Here is a 20694-nt window from a genome sequence, read left to right as displayed (position 1 = left end):
ATATCTGAAGAAATTTACTGATTCACTTTCATGTTTTTCGTTTAATACTTTATCTTCATATTTTCTGTAATGTGAATATATCTCCAGCCCTTCTGCCAAATCCATTCTATGTCCTTTGTTTAGTCGGTGGAGTGCTTTGACATTTTGCTCTATTTTTCCAAATGGGTTTCCTGTATTATGCATGTGTGTTGCTATTGCTGACGTAGTGTGTTTGTTGTGTGTGCAGGCTTTAATGTGCTCTGTGTACCTGGTGTTGAAATTTCGAGCTGTTTGTCCTAGGTATAACATGGAGCATTCCTGGCATGTTATCTCGTATATTCCAGAGTCTGAATATGGATCATGATTACACTTTATATTATGTATTAGTTTTTGTTGTAGTTAATTAGATGCAGAAAACCAAATTTTTACTTTGAAATTTTTGAAAATATTTGCAATCTTCTGTGATACATTGCCTATGTATGGGATACTAGATATAAATTTGTTTTTAACTTTTTCTTCTGTGGTGCCCTTTGCACCTGGGTCTTTCTTCACTTTGTCTACGATTGTGTCAACTATGCAAATTTTGTAACCATGGGCAACTGAAATCTTTTTCACTGTGTTTATTTCTTGAGGCATGTTTTCCAGGTTCAGTGGTATTTTTGTTGCCCTGTGCAGTATTGACCTGCATGCTGCCTGTTTTTGAATATTTGGGTGACATGAGGTTGCAGGGATTGTGGTGTCAGTCATTGTGTTTTTCCTCTACATTTTGAATGTGCGTGTGTTGCTGTGTCTTGTAATATTTAGGTCCAGAAAGTTGATTTTGCTCATGTTCCACTGTAAATCTGATTTTCTCATGTAGATTACTGAAATAATTTAGAATGTCTGTGGTGTCTTTGGTATCCCCCTAGTGTATCAACTACATATCTTCTATAAAATTCTATTTTACTTAGGCAAGGTTCTTGGGTGTTAAATAATTTTTGTTCTAAGTGATTTATGTATACGTCAGCTATGGTACCAGATATACATGATCCCATTGCTAGGCCATCTGGTTGTTTATAAATGTTGCCATTAAAGGTAAAGTAGTTGTAACTTAGGGTTGCTGAAGGAGTTCGATAAATTCGACAGTCTGTGTATGAAAGTTTCTTCTGTTGCATAAGTTTCTTTTGTATTACTGTTAGAGCTTCTTGTATGGGTATATTTGAGTAAAGATTCGTGATGCCAAGTGATATAAACTGCGCATCTTGGGGAGCTTTCTGGTTCTTTGTTCTTTAGCTAGTATCATGCTGTTTTTTGTGGAATATGTTGTTTCATATTTGTAATTTTTCATCAGTATGTTATTCAGTTTTTGTGACAGTTTGTAGCCGACTGGAGTGGCCGTGCGGTTCTAGGCGCTACAGTCTGGAGCCGAGCGACCGATACGGTCTCAGGTTCGAATCCTGCCTCGGGCATGGATGTGTGTGATGTCCTTAGGTTAGTTAGGTTTAATTAGTTCTAAGTTCTAGGCGACTGATGATCTCAAAAGTTAAGTCGCATAGTGCTCAGAGCCATTTGAACCATTTGACAGTTTGTATGTGAGATATTTATATTGCTGACCACCGGACATATCTGATTTCCATCTTTGTGCATCTTGGCTGTGTTTTTAAGTGTGTTGCTTTTGCATTCATGCATGTAAGTTACTGAAATTGTTTGGTTGGGTCTTTTTCAATGTGCTGAATATTATTAGTAGCAAAATATTCTTTTATTTTGTCTATGTATTCTTTTTCTTTAATCACAACTAATGTATTGCTTTTGCCTGATTTTACAATTATGGGTTGGTTGTTTTTCAGTTTATTATTTATAGACTTCAGAATTTTTGAATCATTTATTGTATATTTAGTTATAAACTTATCTTTATCCATTTCTTTCATAAGAAGCTTGCTTTCTTTATATGACCTATTGCTGCTTTTGTATTTGAATTTAATTTTGCTGCATCTGCTGCATATTTAGTTGCATCCATAATACGTTTCCGTGTATGGTTACTGACGTTAGGTTTTACATTATATTTAAGTCCTTTTCGGAGTAGATTGTTTTCTCTTGTGTGTATCCCATACATAGGCAATGCATTATGTTATCTCTGTGGATTACATGTAAGAAGATGTTTGTAACTGTTTTGTTTATATAAGATATTTTCGATGTGTAAGTGTACAATAAGTTGTGTGTGATGTTAAATGCGTGTGAGATACTCCACAAATGGACCATCAGAAAACTGTATGAACAAATTCTTCTAAATGCCACTAACTTCACCAAAAGAATAGATAACCAACTGAAAAATTGCGTGTTTCTTTTATATTGCAGCAAAAGTCAACGAAATGACGCAGACTCTCACACATTGACAACATCAATAGAAATGACGTAATGAACACAAAAAGACGCACTTGAAAATGGGAATCATTTCCCGAAACCCATCCTACGAAAAGTAAATAAAGAAAAATCGTTACTGGTAGCAGAAGATTTACTTATAAACAAACATATTTCTCATATTTCATAAACATTTTCAGATATCGAAATGAGATTTTGGCAAATGATAACATACAAAGAGGAGAGTGTTTTACCATATCGTTGTCATGTAAAATTTCATTATCTACCGTGCTAATCCAATACCTATGGACTTTTTCGGTGAAAGAATGTAATTCTTAAAGGGTCATCGATAGCTGGTGAAACGAGAAATGCTATGGGTCTTGGAACAACATATGTGAAGACATTACTCGTTTTTTTGTACTGATGATGTGCTTTTTCATAAGCTACTGACTTTACTTTTCCTCAGTTCCTCACTTAATAAACTTAATAAACCGCTGTTTCAGAATTCTCTGTACACCATGTTAGTGAGGTGAGACAGTGTAAACACCGCTGAGTTTTCTCAAAAGAAGCAAATTTTGACATGGAAACCAGAGAAATGTGTATGTCTTACTCATTATTCGGCACTAATGACACTTCTCTGAAAGCTACAAATGGTTAACAAGGCAGGCGAAAGTAAATTGGTGCATTTTCGACGGAATTCTGTTTAGATGCTAACGAAAGCAGAGGTGACAGTAGATCTTTTTGAATGGCCACCATGCAAGTATGACTGTAGTGTGGGCCCACTTAATATGTACAAAAAAATTTGAGCAGTGACTTCAGTTTAGAATTGAACTTCCCTCCGGCGCTTAGAATTTCCCCTACAGCACTCAGCGCTCCCCCACCACAGCTGCTCTCCCCATGCTACCTCTACCGACTGCGCATTTAGCGGCCACGGCATTTTGCGCGCACTACAGCGGAAACATAACGATCGTTTATGAACTCCCAAAGGTAAAAATCGTATCACATTGAGTGTGAATGTGCAGGTCATACAGAACAAGCTCTGCCATCCAGCCCTTTGCATGCAATCCGGCGGTCGGGTACAACGTCGTTTAACCAGTTCTGTACTGAGTTACGCCAGTGAGGCAGCGCCCCATCTTGCTTCCAAACGATGTCCTGTGGTTTAGCTTCAGCCCAGAAAGTGAAGAAATACCTTTTACAGTTACTTCATAGAAAAAGAAAGGCTCAAACTTTCCACTGGGATATGGTCCACAGAATGTTCCAATTAGGGGAGTCTCGTTACAAGTGTACGTTGTGTGTGTTAACATTTCCACTTATGTGTGATGTCGATTTGCCACTGAAGACTGCACGATGCAGGAAATCTTCATTGTCGTGCAGCAAAGCTGGCACGTAAGCTTTAGTCTGTGGGCTTAAAAGCAGGGCCGGCCACGGCATTACAAACTTCACGTGTGCAGGGTGTGTGGGCCGCAGCTCGGCCAGTGTCAGCTTTGTTCGTTCCTTCCCCCGAAGTCCCCGGTACAGCGTACGATGCGGCATTTTTTGGTTGGCACAGGTCTCGTCAGTTGGGCAGAATCATGCTGTCGGCACTCTTTACCCTTCGCTATTTGTTCGTGGTTCGAAGGACGGCAGGTTCAGTGGGTAGTTGCAAGAAAGGGGCAGTCCAGGGATCTGTCGCCACAAGGTTTTAAAATGAATGAGAATGGCAGAAGAGAAGGATGAGAATTCTCAATATCTATTATGCAGCCATATAAGCGATGGGTACTGCAAATTTCGTATGAAACGATATTACAAAACCGTGCAGAAAGAATTTAAAGGTTTAGTTGACAATGAAAAACCATACGATTTCAACGATCGACAGATGGGATTCATTGTTCAGTACATCAAGGAACCACTTCATGCTAAATTTTCAGGCATGCACCACGTGAAGAAATTGGTGGTATGAATAAGAAAATTTATGAAGTTGTATGCATTATTCCACTGCCATTAGCAACTGTTTTTGATGGAGCTGAAGGAGTAGTATGGAGACTTGAAATATTACTGCAAAGTACTTCGGTTAAGTCAAGGCGTCTGCTCAGAACGATTTTTCGATTTAAAACTCGCTATCGTTGAATTTATGAAGGAAAATGGAATGCAGGAACGAAAATTAGAACGTCCGGAATGGGTTGCAGTCCTCACATTTTAGGCGGACTTGACTGCAGTAAGACATTCAAGATGAGAACAACTTATTTCTAAAAAGAACATCACATTATAGCAGAGACAAATTCTGCCAAACACAGTTCAGTTCCCGTAGCTCACTGCCACTAAAGAAAACGCCGGGTTTGAAGAATTCATTGTAGCTTTTAAAGGATTATATATAATAAATAATTTATATAATAATTTATAATAAAAAATCCTTGTCCTGGAACACGAAATTAAGACACTACCAAACAGTGGCCAGACCTGAAGCTCTCTATGCGGCAGAAACACTTAAACTAACAAGAAATGGAGATCTTGAGAAACTAGAGAAGGTCGAAAGAAGAATTTTAAGGAAAATACTGGGAGCTAAAAGAAACGATAATGCTGAATACAGGTTAAGACCAAACAGAGAGCTATATCTGAAAACGGAGAAACTAACTGATGTAATGAGGAAGAGGCGACTACAGTTTTTTGGACATATATTCAGAATGGATAACAACAGATTAACCAAGCGGATATTCACATTACTCAATAGCTACAAATCCAAGCCAGCATGGTTCATAGAGACTGAAAAGGACATTGAAAATGCTGGAGTTACAATAGACACAATAGAAAACAGAACACATTTCAGAAAGCCAGTTCAAAAGGCAGAATTTCAGGAGAGAAAGAAAATAACTAGACGAAAGTGAACTCAAGAAGAAAGGGAACAACACTCTAAAAGGATGAGGGAAATTTGGAAACTGAAGAAATCTAATATAATGAAGAGTAGCCAAAGTTGATTCATCGTACCCTCCAAATGGGTTATTCGAAAGAAAAAAAAGAAAAGGATTACAAGGATAGTTCTCTAAAGTTTTTGAGGACACTGTCAATCTTAAATCTGTTTTCGATTATTTTCGAGACCGTTTCCTGTTTCAGTTGAAAGTGGCCTTCTGCATGTGGAGATAGATGTAACTAATTGACCTGCAAGGTAATCTCAGTTTCAGTGAGAAGTCTTTTTAAACCTATCCAGGACAACTACATTGAAGGTTGTAACAGTTAGTTTCCAAGACTCCATAGTGAGGTTGCAGAAGTGCTACAACATTTCGAATAATAAGTCACGATTACGTGGCGAGAATGCAAAAATATGTGAAACTGTCTGCGTTTGTCTGTATGCCGACAGTTTCTACAGGATAAAAATTGCATTACGTCTTCAGTGCGCCCAAAAAATTAAATAATACTTAATATTTATTTTGTTTGTGATCTGTGTAATATAAAACAGTTGTATACAGTGTGATTTGACTGCCATGCGGCGCGTTCGCAGTTTTCCCCTCTTCCCTCTCCTAAAGTTCAGACAGCGTGGCGTGACTTTTGGGAAAACGTACAGCGATGCTGAGCGCTTTGGCACTCGTGCCTGGGCGCGGCTTGCAAGCCGAAATCTTGGCCTCCCCTGGTTTAGAGCTTGTAACCACTGCAAACTATTAGGACTTAGTTGTAGGCGTCTCCTTAAGTATCCACACGGACGTCACTTTTGGGGCTACGCATGACAGTCTCACACGCTCAAGGCGTTCTTCACTCACTCTTGATGGTTCCGTACTCTCCTCTTTGTGTGCAGGTATACAAAACAAATTGAGCTGCTCTTTCATTTCACGTTATTATTTATAACTGTAAGTTGCTTGTAATAAATGCCTTAAAATCGTATATTCATTTTGAAACAAGCTGTATTTCCGATCGTTCAATCTTGCGTTACACATTCTGTTCTAGACACTCTGTATGTATGTCAACCAATAATAACAGAGCCTATGAATTCTGTTCCAAGTAAGAAACTTGTTCTTTTGTATTTCTTTGCCATATCAGGGAAACTTTTGCAACGCTCCCCTCTATTTTCATGCAACTGAGGCAATTTCTCTTATGTCACAGTGGCTAAAAGTATGCTGTCGCCCCTCCAATGAATATTAGGTTGAGAACAGAGAACACTGTATTCTTAACTTTACTTCATGGTTGTCATCCCATGCTGACTGTGTAGTCAGAAGATGTAAGTGCGAGGTGTCAGTGTCACACAATAGAGTCCGTACATATGATTATAGGTCCCTCAGGGTACTAGGGCTGATATTCATCGACGAGTTTCCGTCCGAAGACCTGGACGAGTTACTCGTTTGTTTGGAAGAGGAGGCCGACAAGAGTGTGGCACCTTTCGGCCGGTCGGCGATGACAAAATCGACGCGCACGCCCTGCAACATTTCTCAAATGATTTTACAGAAACTATTCTGTAAGAAGAATTTCATTTTTGCTCTACTTTGTGTGTCAGGTTAATTATGATGTACCCATCATTTCGTTAATGGTCATTGTAGTTGTGATACTTACCTGGAAGTAAGACGCTGCGCGAAATGCGAAAAAGTTTGCATTCAAAAATTGGGGTCGCTTTGATTTTGTGTGTTGTGTATATTACATATACGTTGCTGCATATTGAATTTTTCTTTAGATTTGGTTGGAGGTTCTGTCACTAATTTCAAGGAAACTGATGTGACGTAGCGCTCTTGTTTGCGATCGCACTGCGCCAGGGTGAAATACTCACAACGTTCCTCATATTTCATAAACGGTTTGAGATATTGAAACGAGATTTTAGCAAATGATAGCACATAAAGAGGAGAGAACTTTGCCGTATGGTTATTATGTAAAACTTCTTTATCTACTGTGCAATTCCAACAACTACAGACATTTCTTACGGAAAAAATGTAATTTTTAAGGGCCATCGACAGCTGGTACTGACATACGGCCGGGAGAGCGGTATGCTGACCACATGCCCCTCCATATCTGCATCCAGTGACGGCTATCGCCTGAGGATGACACGGCGGCCGGTCAGTAACGTTGGGCCTTCATGGCCTGTTCGGAAGGAGTTTACTTTAGTTTATCGACAGCTGGTAAAACAAGGAACTATGGGTTTTGGAACAACATACGTGAAGTCATTACACGTTTATTTTGTACCGAGGATGTGCTTTTTCATAAGATGCTGACCTTACTTTTCCTCAGTTCCTCACTTAGTAAACGAAATAAAGTATTGTTTCAGAATAGTCTCGCAATTACGCCTGCACATGTCGGTGAGTTGAGACTGTGTTAACTCCGCAATTTTGGCAAAAAAAGTAAATTTTAATATGGGAACAAGAGAAATGTGTAGGTTTCATTCAAAATTCCCAACTCGTGACTCTTCTCTGAAAGTTACAAATGGTTAACAAACCAGGCGAAAATAAATCGCTGCGTCTTCGGTGGAATTCTTTTTAGATTTTAAATGGCTCTGAGCACTATGGGACTTAACATCGGAGGTCATCGGACAGATAGAACTTAGAACTAGTTAAATCTAACTAACCTAAGGACATCACACACATCCATGCCCGAGGCAGGATTCGAACCTGCGACCGCAGCGGTCTCGCGGTTCCAGACTGAAGCGCCTAGAACCGCTCGGCCACGCCGGCCGGCCTCGGTTATTTCTCTTGTTAATTTGAAAATGTGATCTGTCCAGATCAGGAACACTGACGTCATTAGGACGATTGAAAGAAGAACCTCAGTCAAAATCCCACGTAATTAACACATGTTCATTTTCTGTGTTCTTTTTTTCCCAAGAGTGGCATTGTCATAAGATTCCGTGCTGATTTTCAAATATAAATAAACGTCTGGTAAGTGTGAAATCGACTCCCATCTATGAAATCTACTTATTACAACTTCTCTAAGATTAGGTGACGCTTTTCTAACAAATACACTCCTGGAAATGGAAAAAAGAACACATTGACACCGATGTGTCAGACCCACCATACTTGCTCCGGACACTGCGAGAGGGCTGTACAAGCAATGATCACACTCACGGCACAGCGGACACACCAGGAACCGCGGTGTTGGCCGTCGAATGGCGCTAGCTGCGCAGCATTTGTGCACCGCCGCCGTCAGTGTCAGCCAGTTTGCCGTGGCATACGGAGCTCCATCGCAGTCTTTAACACTGGTAGCATGCCGCGACAGCGTGGACGTGAACCGTATGTGCAGTTGACGGACTTTGAGCGAGGGCGTATAGTGGGCATGCGGGAGGCCGGGTGGACGTACCGCCGAATTGCTCAACACGTGGGGCGTCAGGTCTCCACAGTACATCGATGTTGTCGCCAGTGGTCGGCGGAAGGTGCACGTGCCCGTCGACCTGGGACCGGACCGCAGCGACGCACGGATGCACGCCAAGACCGTAGGATCCTACGCAGTGCCGTAGAGGACCGCACCGCCACTTCCCAGCAAATTAGGGACACTGTTGCTCCTGGGGTATCGGCGAGGACCATTCGCAACCGTCTCCATGAAGCTGGGCTACGGTCCCGCACACCGTTAGGCCGTCTTCCGCTCACGCCCCAACATCGTGCAGCCCGCCTCCAGTGGTGTCGCGACAGGCGTGAATGGAGGGACGAATGGAGACGTGTCGTCTTCAGCGATGAGAGTCGCTTCTGCCTTGGTGCCAATGATGGTCGTATGCGTGTTTGGCGCCGTGCGGGTGAGCGCCACAATCAGGACTGCATACGACCGAGGCACACAGGGCCAACACCCGGCATCATGGTGTGGGGAGCGATCTCCTACACTGGCCGTACACCACTGGTGATCGTCGAGGGGACACTGAATAGTGCACGGTACATCCAAACCGTCATCGAACCCATCGCTCTACCATTCCTAGACCGGCAAGGGAACTTGCTGTTCCAGCAGGACAATGCACGTCCGCATGTTTCCCGTGCCACCCAACGTGCTCTAGAAGGTGTAAGTCAACTACCCTGGCCAGCAAGATCTCCGGATCTGTCCCCCATTGAGCATGTTTGGGACTGGATGAAGCGTCGTCTCACGCGGTCTGCACGTCCAGCACGAACGCTGGTCCAACTGAGGCGCCAGGTGGAAATGGCATGGCAAGCCGTTCCACAGGACTACATCCAGCATCTCAACGATCGTCTCCATGGGAGAATAGCAGCCTGCATTGCTGCGAAAGGTGGATATACACTGTACTAGTGCCGACATTGTGCATGCTCTGTTGCCTGTGTCTATGTGCCTGTGGTTCTGTCAGTGTGATCATGTGATGTATCTGACCCCAGGAATGTGTCAATAAAGATGCCCCTTCCTGGGACAATGAATTCACGGTGTTCTTATTTCAGTTTCCAGGAGTGTATAATCGGGAATACACTATGTCGTTTCTTGAATGTGATGGTGTTTCCGATTGTATGCAGTGCCCAAACTAATAATGGAATGTTTCATAACTAGCAAAGCTGTTTATTATGGTGACGAATGAGGAGCGCTCGTAGGTTTTTATTTCAGAACTCAAACTGTCACTGATGCACTCTCACATTACAGGGAAGAGATAATGCAGTAGCAGACGCATTACAAAAATTACCACCGAAAAAAACTATAATATACGTAAAGCGCACTGGAGAATGCGAATTACTTTCAGAAACGTCTCGTGAAAGAAATAAGACAATTGTCACTGGCAATAGCAAAAGTAATGCGTAAAAGAAATTTGACAATCTCGGTACGCATTACTGCGTGTTTAGTTATCGTTTTCTGGGTCGCATGCTGTGGGGCTATTCCACGGCATATATAGGCCTATGTTTGGCCAGATAAGCTATTAATCGCCCAGCATCCCCTTTGACGATCCTAGGTCCGGATTTTGGGGTACAAATAAGATCCCTCCTCATTCGGAGATGGGAAAACTTCTAGTGGGCTGCTAACTCTTCACTATCAGACCGTTGCATGGTGGTTGTCCTTCAGTTCATTCCGGAACAAATCTATCTCCCAATGTCGCCTCCGCGTCGGTCATATCAGACTAACATAGAGCTCTATTTTATATAACGAGCCACCTTCACGTTATGGTTATGGAGCCTTACAGACAGTAGCTCAATCCTGGTGGAATGTTCCCTCCTTTCGGCTCTCCAGGCTAAGCATAGTCCTCAGGATTCTTTGCCGCTAATATTGAGAGACAACTCACGGACAGTTGAACTCATTCTCAGTCTTCTCCAGGAAAGTGTTTTTGTTCTGGGGTATTACGTTTTAAACTACACTACTGGCCATTATAATTGCTACACCACGAAGATGACGTCCTACAGACGCGAAATCTCACCGACAAGAAAAAAATACTATGATATGCAAATGATTAGCTTTACAGAGCATTCACACAAGGTTGGCGCCAGTGGCGACATCTACAACGTTCTGACATGATGAAAGTTTCCAACCGATTTCTCATGCACAAACAGCAGTTGACCGGCGTTGCCTGGTGAAACGTTGTTGTGATGCCTCGTGTAAGGAGGAGAAATGCGTACCATCACGTTTCCGACTTTGATAAAGGTCCGATTGTAGCCCATCGCGATTGCGGTTTATCGTATCGGGACATTGCTGCTCGCGTTGGTCGAGATCCAATGACTGTTAGCAGAATACGAAATCGGTGGGTTCAGGAGGGCAATACGAAACGTCGTGCTGGATCCTAACGGCCTCGTATCACTAGCAGTCGAGATGACAGGCATCTTATCCGCATGGCTGTAACGGATCGTGCAGCCACGTCTCGATCCCTGAGTCAACAGATGGGGACGTTTGCAAGACAACAATCCACCTGCACGAACAGTTGGACGACGTTTGCAGCAGCATGGACTATCAGCTCGGAGACCATGGCTGCGGTCACCCTTGACGCTGCATCACACACAGGAGCGCCTGCGATGGTGTACTCAACGACGAACCTAGGTGCACGAATGGCGAAGCGTCATTTTTTTCGGATGAATCCAGGTTCTGTTTACAGCATCATGATGGTCGCATCCATGTTTGGCGATATCGTGGTGAACGCACATTGGAAGCGTGTATTCGTCATCGCCATACTGGCGTATCACCCGGCTTGATGGTATGGGGTGCCACTGGTTACACGTCTCGGTCACCTCTTGTTCGCATGGACGGCACTTTGAACAGTGGACGTTACATTTCAGATGTGTTACGACCCGTGACTCTAACGTTCATTCGATCCCTGCGAAACCCTACGTTTCAGCAGCATAATGTATGACTGCGTGTTGCAGGTGCTGTACGGGCCTTTCTGGATACAGAAAATGTTCGACTGCTGCCCTGGCCAGCACATTCTCGAGATCTCTCACCAATTGAAAAGTCTGGCCAATGGTGATCGAGCAATTGGCTCGTCACAATACGCCAGTCACTACTCTTGATGAACTGTGGTATCGTGTTGAAGCTGCATGGGCAGCTGTACCTGTACACGGCATCCAAGCTCTGTTTGACTCAATGCCCGGGCGTATAAAGGCTGTGGTGGTTGTTCTGGTTACTGGTTTCTCAGTATCTATGCACCCAAATTGCGTGAAAATGTAATCACATGTCAGTTCTAGTATAATATATTTCTCCAATGGACACCCCCCCCCCCCCCTATTATCTGCGTTTCTTCTTGGTGTAGCAATTTTAATGGCCAGTAGTGTACATTCGTGTCAGAGGCGGGGGCAGGGTGGTTGTGGTTGGGGAGTCTCCCTCCGCACACTGGCTCTGAGGGACTCTTGATCCTTCCTACTTTTATTATTATGGCATTATGGGTCTGAGCACTATGGGACTTAACATCTGGGGTCATCAGTCCCCTAGAACTTAGAACTACTTAAACCTAACTAAACTAAGGACATCACACACATTCATTCCCGAGGCAGCATTCGAACCTGCGACCGTAGCGGTCACGCGGTTGCAGACTGAAGCTCCTAGAACCGCACGGCCGCACCGGCCGGCCTTCATCCTTTGCCAGCGGCCTCTGTCGTCCATTTTTACCCTGATTTGATAGCTTTTAGGAGCGATTTGCACCTTTTTTGCCGCACCCTATCTTCTGTTTCAGGGGTAGCTCTCCGATGAATAGTGAATGCTGTTCCGCACCTGTAGCGATTTGACTATAATGGACCGGTTAGTGGGGCGGCTGTGCGAGGGATGGGTCCCTTTCCACAAAGATCATCGAGAGAAAATTGCCTCTTCCCCCCCCTTCCCCCCCCCCCCCCCATTCCTCTCCATCGACCTGCCTACATTCGTATTTCTCTCGCCTTCTTTTATTATTGGCGGGGCAACTGATATCGATTACGGCTTTAGTCTCGTCACTTACATGATATGAATCTGCTGACTAGAAGGCACTCTTTAGCCTCTCTCTCTCTCTCTCTCTCTCTCTCTATGTTCGACCTTAATTGTGTTGGCTGGGAATCGGATGCTGCTGACTCCTCGTCTGCTCTGACCTAGGTACCGGCCCGATCCATACTCTTACTTGTCCATGAATTATTTCTCGGTTCTGCCGTCAGTATTGCTTTCAGTGCCTCAGTTTCACAACTCCTGCGCACATCCATCATCTGATATTACAGATGGCCGCCGCTAACACCATATGAACGACCTCGCCTCACGACCGAGGGACTGAGGATCTCGCTGTGTAGTCCCTTAACCCTCAACCAGCCAACGTCAGTACGAACAAACTGCCACAGGTGTCTGTGTTGTAACGTGTCGTATTTTGTTTGCGTAGTGTGTCGCGTTGCGGTTTCAATGATCTTTAAATACGCTCCAAATACAAATGAAAGTTGAAGTTACTGTCGTTAATCCTTGCGTTAAAAACCGATATTATTTCCAGAAAGCCACATTAATACTCAAACACAATTATGACGCCAAAAACATTCCGATGCCGTGTCAGCATTTTTAACTGTTTATGGGCAGCAGCGCAAAAGGTTCGCTTATTACATCTACACACATCACAACAATAGATTTCAGTAGGGTATGAATTAAGAGTGTTGTCAGGGATTTCACTCTAAAATGGATTAGTTTGTATGTAAAGATGTAATACAGGCCTGTTAACAATAATATTCACGTTGCTAATATTCACGTCCAACCAGCCTGTGTTTTTTGTTGATATTCCGTGATCGCTGTGACGGCGAATACGGTAAACTGAACGTACTCAGCAGCTTATGTGCGCTCCGAGAACTTTTTTAAATTGTTGTTAAACATTTACCTTCAACCGTGGATAGTGACTGAATGCAATTTTTCGTAAATAAGTAGGCTTAGAGAGCCGTAATTGACAAAATTCATTAGGCCTCTAGTAGTGGCGGCCCACAATAGAGGACTGAAGCTACGTAAAAGTATCTTACATAGCTCGGGTGAGGGCACCATGTTACAAATAAAAGAAATTATTACACTTAACAAATTTACTACTGTATTCTGAAACCGTTTAAGTGATTAAACCATTCAATTATTGTTAACAGGCCTGTATTTTAATAACAGCTATTACAATCACGTCCCATTAAGCCAGCGGTAATCTTTACGGGGCTATAGTCAGCTTTTGTTCGCTGGACGAAAGAAGGAAGGAATAGTAATTATTTATCCGTTTTGCTGTCGGTATCAGAGTTTACACAGTCATATGCAGTTGTCGATCAGCGTCGCTGATCACCTTTTACCACTCGCTTCATGCGATTTCTTTCGTTTGCTATCTCACGAATCAAAAATTATTCTGTCGGTTTTCCAGCAAATCCTAACTAGGAGACAGTGCAGTGTTCCGGAAATTTAACCGTGTGCAGTACAGCGAGCCTGGTGACACTTCTCAGTTTGACTTGCCAAATATTTGATCCGGATTTGTTGAGTGTGTCCTTCACCGACCGTGGTGTAACGACGCCGCGGAAGGACACTGACGGTGCGAACTACGGCTCCTGACATTTGGTTCACGAACCCGTGCTGCTTCAAATGACGCTACCTAACTGACGCAGTAAACACAATGACGGCACTACCCTTCTGTCTGTATGTTAGCAGGGTAGTGCAGTCATGAATAGACGTGACGGCTATAAGGGAATGTGTGTTAGGTTTTTTTACAGTCTGGGTGATGCTACAGTTCTGTAACAGACCCATCGCAGAAGGGAATAATACACAGAAATATGAATTATGAATGAAGTGCTTTCCTAAGTAAGAGTCTGGCATCCAAACAATTGCGACTCCTAGTAGGGCACTATTTGAAACAGGATGTAAATGGAGAAGTACTTTGATAATTATTGATTATCTCACCTTGTGTACGTGCTTTATGGTAAAAAATGTACTCTTTGTGAAACGCATGGTTCTGCTTCTGTTCTTTTGTAGAGAAACATCGCAATGCCTTACAGGAAAGTATAATCGGACGAAACGTAATTGTAAGTGATTTCAAACATTGTTGCAGACTCTGTGCATGCTTTCTGGATAAACCATTGTTCTCGTGTTTCTCGTACTGTTTCTCATATGTGGCTTCGTTTGTAGGCGGTTCTCATTCAACAGCAGTCGTTGTTTTTATTGACTGGGAAGGAGAATGCCGGCGTGTCTGTCACAATGATTTAGACCACAAAGTAACATATGTATTCGTATCGCAGCAACTGTCTGTAACAGTTGGATAACTCTGGGCTGTACAAATCAAATGTGCGCCAAATATGTTCATTATGTATGGGAGTGAGTAGCTTAATGGGCTACAGCTACCAACTCAGAATGTATCTAATCATCTTTCACTTTGTCTTATTAATAATGATTTCTTTCATATTTCCTAAACGCGTATGATAACGATATGTATCAGAATCCAAACTCTACAGCAGTATTCTCATCACCAAGATAGTCACAACAAATCAGAAAGGAGTATCCCAGAGCTTGCTCCTGCCGTTGTCAATAACATACGAAACAGGGTCCAGATGTCTAATTTTAAGGAAGTATGTTAGTAATACTCGATGGCAAATAAGGAATAATAAATTAAACAAATCATCGTGAATAGTATCTGAAGCTGTTCTGGGATAGCAGAGCTGTTGCAAATGTATTAGAGCTGAGACAACCGTTGGTTGCAGCAGAAATTTGTAAATTTGTGGGGGTTGGCAATGTGTGTCGAAATGTCATCACACCAACATATTGCGAAAAAAACGAAATACGTGCCAGCGCAGGACCAATGCGAATAGGCCGTCCATACTATAATTGTAACTGCATTACTACAGTGTTTGGCGCTAAAAGACCTATTTAGCCATGGGATGTTACTAACTACCGAAACAGTACCAACAGCTCGTAGACTTTTCTTCACCCTCCCTCTTCCTCAGTTCTCACCGTTTAGAATTGTACTTCTGTGTGTGAATCCTGACGTAAATATTTTTGCATTTTCCAATACTAATCGTGGTAAAAGTCCAAATTAAAGGAATTATTTGAATGAAATGACAGTCATCACACAATGACTTTTCCTCTGGACAGCCTTAGGTGAAATCCTATTCAAGGTATTATCATTAAATTTTGTTAGTTTGGTATTTTAGGTATTGTGACATAAAATACCGATCTGATATGAAATTCCGAAAGGTAAAAGCAAGCAGAGTGCTGCTATCTTCGATAATTTTGCACATTATAAGTATTGAGATGATCTTCCCAAACTGAAATGTTTCTGTCACAGCGTGTGTGGTTCAACACACACAACTTCAGATACACGCCATGTAAGAGTGAAGATTAAGGTTTTGGATGTTGTTAGGTCCATTTTTACAGACTTTCCAAATAGAAATGGTGACCATTTTTAAAGATTTTGCTATTTTAATATATTTTGACTTTTATCTAATTACTATGAATTCCAAGAAAGATAGTTATATACGAGGCGTGAGCTCAAGTTCCATCCGGATGTTATGTCAGGAACTTCATTACAACACTTCTTATCAATAAGCATACCTCCTTGGGTTCGTTAAATTCGATATGGTTTGGCTCTTTATCTTCCAGAAAATAGTTTTATATCTTCGGTGTCTCTTTTTCTTGTGTTTACATGTTGCACCAGGCATGGTGTGAACTCAGTAATGTCATACATTAAAGTTCAAATCTGTGAAGCGGTATTCATGGAATTTGTTATCATCACATTATTGAATCCAATGTCATTTCACGGTTATATAATGGTAACGAAGCAGGCAGTGGAACAGGAAACATGTTTTATTTTGTGGTCTCACTGCTATACAAATTCCAGCATATTGTCTCTCAATTACGAGAACGGGCACCAATACTGCCTGAATAAGAACGGCCTATAACAGGTACCTCATATTAAATGACATGTAGGTTACAATGTAAATAATAAGAAATACAGTGTTTGATTAGCAAGGTGACGCTAGTTGTTCAGTGAGGTTTAACTAGTGTGTTACATTTCTTCGTATGAAAGTTCCGTGTGACGTACCGAAATCTCCGCCCACAGGGGAACAGAGTGAAAAGTGGAACAGTTATTGACGAATGTAGTTGTAATAGATCTGTTATTTAGATAAAAATGAACTCAAAATCAAATAAACTTCATTCAATTCTGCTCAGAGTAAATCGGGACGTTGCGCAGCCAGCCACACCAGTTGCTCCTTCGCAGGCGAGATGAGTTCCTGCCCGTGGTCCGCGCTGCTGCTGCTGCTGCCGCTGCTGGTGCTGCTGGCAGTGGGTGGCTGCCGGTCGGCGGACATCTTGTTCGTCGCGCCGACGCCGTCCGTCAGCCACGCGCTGCCCATCAACGCCGTGATCCGCGCTCTGCTGGCCAGGGGGCACCGCGTCACTCACATCACGCCGGACCCCATGCAGGTAGCGTGTCGGGCCGAAGCCGGGCGTGGACTGCGCGAAAACACCGCCACCTCACTGTCAGCTGTCGGATTCAGGCCTGTTCGAGACTTCTGCAGACTTCAGTAGTACTCCTGCACGCTGCTCCTGCACGTTTCCTCACGCCGTCTGCTGGCCATACATTGGATTGTCTTCTTTGTCGTTTCATTTCTCTTGGAATCCAGCAAATGATCTCCATGGTCTGTCTACAATCCTTTCGCCTAGGTTAATGCCTCCATTTCATTTTCATTCCGGTCATAATTCAGTCATTCACTACAGTCTGTTTACAGATCCATATGATTTTCTATCTCGACTGGTGATTTCCAAGTTGCATACCGATCAGTCCTCAGCTGACAAATTGTTTTCACCTTAATAGGGCATGTTTTACTGCGAAAAGTAAAAACAGGATATACATGCTGACTGTGAGCTTGCCTTTTCAGACATACGACTGCTCCGTTTTGAAAACCCTATTTAGTTCACCAAAAGCACTCAGTATTGTTTTATTCTACATTCCTGTCACTTCACCTACCAAATAAGTTCAAATATTTAATAAGCTTCCTTTAATTTACGTCTATGGTCACAAACTTTTTGTTAACAGATTACTGGTTTCGGTCTTTAATGACCATCATCAGATCTGTTTCATAAAGACCGAAACCAGTAATCTGTTAACAAAAACGTTGTGATCATAGACGTAAATTAAATGAAACTTATTACATATACGGGTCACTGTTTTTTCGCGACAGTGTAAAAATACAAATATTTATCAACAGATTCCAGCTGCTGGATTTGATTTGCCTATATGCAAACTACTGTTGCTTATAATTAACGAAACATGGCTCAGCATCTGTCTGCATTCGGCAATGGATACTTTTATTCAGATCTCAGAACTGAAAAATGGTTCAAATGGCTCTGAGCACTATGGGACTTAATTTCTGAGGTCATCACTCCCCTAGAATTAGAACTACTTAAACCGAACTAACCTAAGGACATCACACACATCCATGCCCGAGGCAGGATTCGAACCTGCGACCGTGGCAGTCGCGCGGTTCCAGACTGTTGCGCCTAGAACCGCTCGGCCACTCCGGCCGGATCAGAAATGAAAATATATTTTAAGTAATAACTTCCCTAATGAAAGTAGCTCCAAATACAGTTTTTTTCTGTTCTGAGCTTAATATTTCTCGCATTGTTAGTTTCTGTGGGGTTCTCTTTGAATTACTTTACATTGGTAATTGGTCATCTGCTCTGCCCCCCAAACCAGAACGGATTTAGAAAGCCGCGCTCGCGCAAACCTCAGTTTGCCATTTTCTCGCGCGATATTCTGAGAACCACGAATAAAGGCTACAGGGAAATTCCACATTCCTATGTTTCCGGAAAGTGTTTGACACCGTGGCCCACTGTAAACTCCTGAAGTCCTTTCTTACGCTGCAGGTTTTCTTACGTGTGTGTCTCGAAGACGACTTAGTAAGTAATGGAACTCAGTACACTGTGCTCTACGGCGATGTTCATCAGACAAGGGTGTCGTTAGGAATGCACAAGGGAAGCGTGACAGGACCGCTTTTATTTTGTATGTACGTTAATCATCTGGCGGACAGGGAGAGCAGCAATCTATGGCTGCTTGTCTATGGCGCTGCGATGTACTGAAAGGCGTTGTCGTCCAGTGACTGTAGGATGATGGAAGCTTACTCAGGCAAAATTTCTAATCGTGTGGTGACTGGCAGCTTTCTAAGCAATAATTATTTTAACGAAATTAGATCTAAAAACTGATTTTCTCTGCTGTTATTTCCCTCATTTATCTACATTGTTAGGTCCTGCGGTATCCTCTTTGCGTTACAGTCCTGTAACGTTCGCATACAGCATTAGTAGCGTGCTGCTTGACACTGTTATATCCACAAAATATCTAGGGGTATCGTTGCAAAGCTGTTCGAAATGCAACGAGTACGTGAGGTCAGTATAAGGAAAGCGATTTATTGGCTTCCGTTTATTGGGAGAATTTTAGGGAAGTATAGCTCATTTGCAGAGCAGTGGTGCGACCGAGTCCCTGACGTCTGCTCAGGTGTTCGGCGTCCCCATCGGATCGGTTTAAAGAAAAATATCGAAGCTATTCAGAGGCGCACTGTTATGTTTGGCACCAGTGGTTTCATCAGACTGGAATCTGTGGACGAAAGACGACGATGTTTTTACGAAACACTATTGGAAGTATTTAGAGAACTAATATTTGTACCGAATGCAGGAAGATTCTACTGCTGCCAACTTATATTCTGCGTAATGACGGCGAAGACAACATTAAGGAAATTACGGTTCCTGTGGAGGCAACACGCAGCCGTATTTTCCTCGTTTCATTTGCAAGTGTACAGGGAAGGAAATTATTAGTAGTGATACAAGGTATGCTGCGCCAGGCATGCTACGGTGGCTTGTGAGTATGCATGTAGATGTACTTGTTACTGTGAGTTTTGTTGGAAAGTTAAAGAAATTACTTCATCTATAAAAGTTATTTTGCTGCCCAAAAATATTTCGTGACTATTTTTCACTATTAGTATTTCGAAATGTCCATTCTCAGGTTTATTCGCATCTGTTGTGGGACTGTAAACACAAACACAATAAATGTTTATGCGGAACTTTACCCATAGGTTTCACTTTCTCACTTCACCAAAGACATTGTTTACTTCGTTGCTGTGTCCAGTTCCTGTTGAGGATTAGTTGTTTTCATACCAGTTATTACATTTTACAGGACTGAATAAAAGTGTCCACTGTTGATGGCACAAAGGGGCTGAAACATATTTGGTCATTTATAAATAACATTTGTCATTATAGGCGGACCTGAAATATACCAATTTTTGTCTGAAAATACGACTACTGCTAGAACTACAAAACCAAATCCTGAATAATAGCTTCTAATATCGTGACAATCAGTTATGTTCGAAACTGACACGTGTTACAGAAGCATAAACGGAAAGTATTTGAACGCATCGTATAATTTGATCCAGAGGGACCTCTGCGGCCTTGTTTCGTAACTATAGATCTGTACTACTCCAGTAATGCAACTACTAAGTATTAACTAACGCATAACCTTAGCTCTGCACTGCAGCATCTGGTATGTATCGGGATGTCAGTTTGTCGTAGTGAAGTGAACATGCAGCATGACAGTTTAACGGCAAAGGAAGTCTTTTCGATCCTTGAAAGGTGAGCCTTTCGTCGCACTGGGATGGATTACAATGTCTTCTTACCAATAATTCAGTATTTGCTGCAACAAGGCAAGGCAAATGAAGGGGATGGATAAGGTTGCCGACGTGTTAAAGCTTCACATGGTAACGGATATTAAATCATTAGTTATGTTGTGAGGTCACTGTCAGAGAAATGCAAAAGGACTTAGAAATGCCAGTGAGTAGATGGTGGACAATCGGATTGTAAAGAACTGCGTACGAGAGGAAAACCTTACTGCCATGGTGTATTGATCAGTATCGCTGACGGGCGCCTGTTTCAGTATCCTAAAGTATATTCTAAGCTCAAATATTATGATGGTGATGGCAAAGAAAGCTTGTCATAACGAAAGACGGTTTGTGCAAGGAAAACTAATCGTGAGAGAGACAGATTGCTTTAGTCATGCACGACACGCTGCAAAAAGTGTATCCAGCGGAACGGCAAGTGGATCCGTAT

At 42.6% G+C, this 20694-nt stretch overlaps 1 protein-coding gene across 2 annotated transcripts in view; it reads left to right on the top strand.

Moving 5' to 3' along the window:
* Positions 1-20694, top strand: part of LOC124804897 (UDP-glycosyltransferase UGT5-like) — a 170540-nt gene that overhangs the window by 56872 nt on the left and 92974 nt on the right. Inside the window, exon 2 of one of the 2 annotated variants that reach the window (XM_047265269.1) lies at positions 16820-17025. In XM_047265269.1, the coding sequence (XP_047121225.1) occupies positions 16825-17025 (201 nt within the window). In that variant the 5' untranslated portion in view covers positions 16820-16824. Of the gene's footprint in view, positions 1-16770; positions 17026-20694 lie in introns of both variants that reach the window. The other variant, XM_047265270.1, reaches the window with a different exon arrangement.

Source organism: Schistocerca piceifrons, chromosome 7, assembly GCF_021461385.2.
Source record: "Schistocerca piceifrons isolate TAMUIC-IGC-003096 chromosome 7, iqSchPice1.1, whole genome shotgun sequence".
Classification (NCBI taxonomy): Eukaryota; Metazoa; Arthropoda; class Insecta; order Orthoptera; family Acrididae; genus Schistocerca; species Schistocerca piceifrons.
This window is presented reverse-complemented; position numbering and strand designations above follow the sequence as displayed.